The sequence below is a fragment of the Canis aureus genome, chromosome 27, assembly GCF_053574225.1.
Source record: "Canis aureus isolate CA01 chromosome 27, VMU_Caureus_v.1.0, whole genome shotgun sequence".
NCBI classification, from domain to species: Eukaryota; Metazoa; Chordata; class Mammalia; order Carnivora; family Canidae; genus Canis; species Canis aureus.
Genome location: NC_135637.1, coordinates 14,210,139 through 14,213,303, shown reverse-complemented (window position 1 = coordinate 14,213,303; position 3,165 = coordinate 14,210,139). Strand labels below are relative to the sequence as shown.

General features: G+C 55.2%; 1 protein-coding gene across 3 annotated transcripts in view; it reads right to left on the bottom strand.

The window, feature by feature from the left end:
• Positions 1-221: 221 nt before the first annotated feature.
• Positions 222-3,165, bottom strand: part of TPCN1 (two pore segment channel 1) — a 62,750-nt gene continuing 59,806 nt past the window's right edge. For all 3 annotated transcript variants that reach the window (XM_077875733.1, XM_077875732.1, XM_077875734.1), the window contains one exon: positions 222-2,848. In XM_077875733.1, coding sequence (XP_077731859.1) covers positions 2,726-2,848 — 123 coding nt within the window. In that variant the 3' untranslated portion in view covers positions 222-2,725. The remainder of the gene's footprint in view (positions 2,849-3,165) is intronic.

The following is a 3,165-nucleotide window of genomic DNA, read 5'->3' as shown; positions in this document are numbered from 1 at the left end:
CATCCATCTTTTACTGCTTCTTCCTTACCTGGACCAGGTGATGTGTGTTTGGTTCCGAGGCCAAAAGGCTCTTGGGCCTGATGTATCTGAGCTTTGAGGCAGGTCTAGGTGTGGGGCGGAGGTGGGGCCAGGAGCAACCATGGATGGGACATCTCCCCTTTCCCCACAGTACCGGAAACCACAGAACGGCACTTGGTGGAAGTCACGAGGCGGCAGCCACGTTTACAAAGCAGAGGCTTTTAATTAATATGCCAGAAATCTGGAGACACAGTGGGTTTTCTAGGTAACAAATCACCGATGTACAAAACCTTACAGTGTTGCTCCCGCTATCCGTACAAAATGATTGTCATGTGTGGAGTAAGGCTGGGTTGGGGAAGGGAAGGAGGAGGGACCATGTGGCGTTCCCCCAAAGCAGGGCAGGGGCTTAGTGCCATCACAGCCGAGGGCAGGTGGTGGGACCCAGGGCAGGTTGCAAGGTTGACCTTGGTTTCATTCAGCTAGGACATGAGCGGTGAGAGGGCATCTGAGCTGGATAATGTCCCGGGCCCCTCAGATCTCACAGCCCTGAGTGACCCCAAGGGGCCAACTGCCCTTAGCCTCCATTATAAGGATGCTCGCTACTGGCTGGAGTCTCGCCCGCTGCATGATTGCCACTGCATTCATCCCATTTAGCTTAAGGGCCTTTCTCAGAGGACAGGGCTGGAGGGAGTATTAGTTGCCACCCGTCCTGGTACTAGCTCCCCCACACACATCAGGGGCAATGGCCCTGGGGCCCCTCCCTCGTTCATAGGGGAGGGGACTAGAATGAGGCCCAGACACTAGGGCAGAGGACCTATCCTTCTTTGAAAGTTGTCCCTTGACTCCTGATTCCAAAATACCCATTTCAACACACAAATGCTTAAAGGCACCCAATTGTGCAAATAAATAAAGTTCCTTCTCTGGAGAGGGCAAGGGGTTCTGGTTTGAGACTCGATGCAGAGCTGCACCTATTGGCTGGTGGCCTTCCAGAGACAGAGAGGACAATGCCAATCTCCTGATGCCCCATGGGGATCTCACTGTTTCATTGTTTCCCCAAAGGGCTGTGCTTTAAAAACAGAAACAAATGTCTACTGCTCCTCCCATGGTAAGGGGCACAGCGTGCAATGTTGGCTCTGGGAATCAGCCACTCCAGGGCCACCCTGGAGAAGACTTGGCCTTGGAGATGGCCAGGGAGAGGCGGCAGGGGAGCCAGTATGGGACCCCTAGGATCAGGCCATGCCCGGCTAGGAAGAGCGTGTGGCAGGGGAACTTCCACCCACCCACCTTCCTAAGTCCTAGGAGGCCGTGGAAGAGTCTGGAAAGCTGGGGTTAGACCAGACGGCCCAGTGGGGGCTGCTTCCCCTGCCCCCTGCCCACCCCTTTCATCCCACCACCTCTCCCTCCTGCACCACGGGAGGTTTGCAGCCCAGGTGAGCTGAACCACCCTCAGCTCTGACCCTGCTTCTGCTGCTGCCACCAACAGTGCTCACCAGGGATGCCAACCCCAACGCCTGCTCTGAATTCAAGCACCAGTCCTACCCCAATCATGCTGTCAGGAGAACTCCCACAAGATACGGAGAGGGGGTGCTCAGTTAACTGAGGGCCCACCTGAACCTAGCTGTGCCAGTGGAAAAACCTGGGGCAAGCTGAGTCCCTGTTCTGGCCTCTGTGGAGTCCACGGAGGGGACTACTCAAGGTGGGGGTGCTGTCCCAGGGGACCAGCAGGCGCCCAGCTGCAGGGCTGCTGTGGACCTCCCGCGGTCAGCATCTGCTCGGTGCGCCCCTTCCCAGCTGCAGAACCTAATGCCCGATGTGAAGGATCCGCCATTGTCTTTAGCAGGATCCTGTGTTTACCAGGATGTCTCTCTGCTGGAACAGGAAAATCACAGGGAAAAGGGATCTGGCGGAGAAAGCCCATCTCAGGGATTGGCCCGGGATGGTAGCCATCAGCCTGGCCTGTTGCTTGCTATCCTCCTGCTGGGCTGAGATTCTAAAGGAGGCCGGTTTACAAGGATATGCAGCAACAAGAGTTAAACCCAAAGGAAGTGTGGGAGAGAAGGCGTCCAGGGCTGGGATGTGAAATCCCAGCAATCTCGCACTGCCAGCACTGGCTGAGATCTGACTGCCTGGGGATGATCACACCCCTTGATTACTCTCTCCGTTACGCCCTAGGCACTGGTCCCCCAAAGGAATGTTGTATTATATTATCATATATATAGAAATACTAACCCACATCCTAAGTGGTTTTGTCCCTAAAGCAGGCCACAGAAACCCCGTGACACGGGCTGCAGGGAAAGTTAGTGGGAAGCTGTCAGTCAGCCGGGACGCGAGTGTGAGAGCAGCATCAGGAAGACGGTTTGGATCTGGCCTAGGGTGGGCCGGCCCACTTTGAAGGTGAGCCCTGCGGAGATCGGCAGGATCTATCCAAGTGGTCTTCTTCTGAAGAGGCCTTCCAGAACCTTCCACAATAGAAAGAGCTCAAGGTGGCCTGACCTCCCAAACCAAAGCAACTTCTGGGGTTAAGGAAAACAGGGCAGGGCGGTTACGCACCAAACCCCATCTTGTCTTTTCTCTTCCTATATATAAATATGTGCATATATACGAACGCATGTGCATGTATACACACACACGCATTTTTTTCAATACATTGTAGTAAAATAATACTATTGTGTTATTGCATAGAAGAGATGGCTTTCACACGCTGGGGTTAGGTGATGGTCTGGGAGCGCTGGCGGCTGCCTGGGAGCTGCTGGGTGGTGGGGACCTGGCCGCTGCTGCTGAGCTGTCGCTGCTGCTCCTCTTGCTTGCGGGCGTGTTCCTCGTACCACTCCTAGAGCAGAGTGCACAGACGGGGTGCTGAGCGGGCTGTAGCCCTTCCAGCCAGCCCTGTGCTGGCCCCAGCCGGAAGAGCACCCGTCCCCCTGCCCACCTCTCCCCTGCCCGGGGCACACACTCGTGTGAATGTGCGATGGGGATTAAGCAGGGCTGCCACTGTGACTGCAGTCGCTGCAAGGTTCCCTGGCCCCCAGACCGGCTGGGAATTCTGCATATGGCCCAAATAGAAGAATCATCATGAAATCTTTCCCTTAGTAATTAGAGGTTTGCAAACTTCCTTATAAATATTCTCCTTGGCACACATCCTCTCTT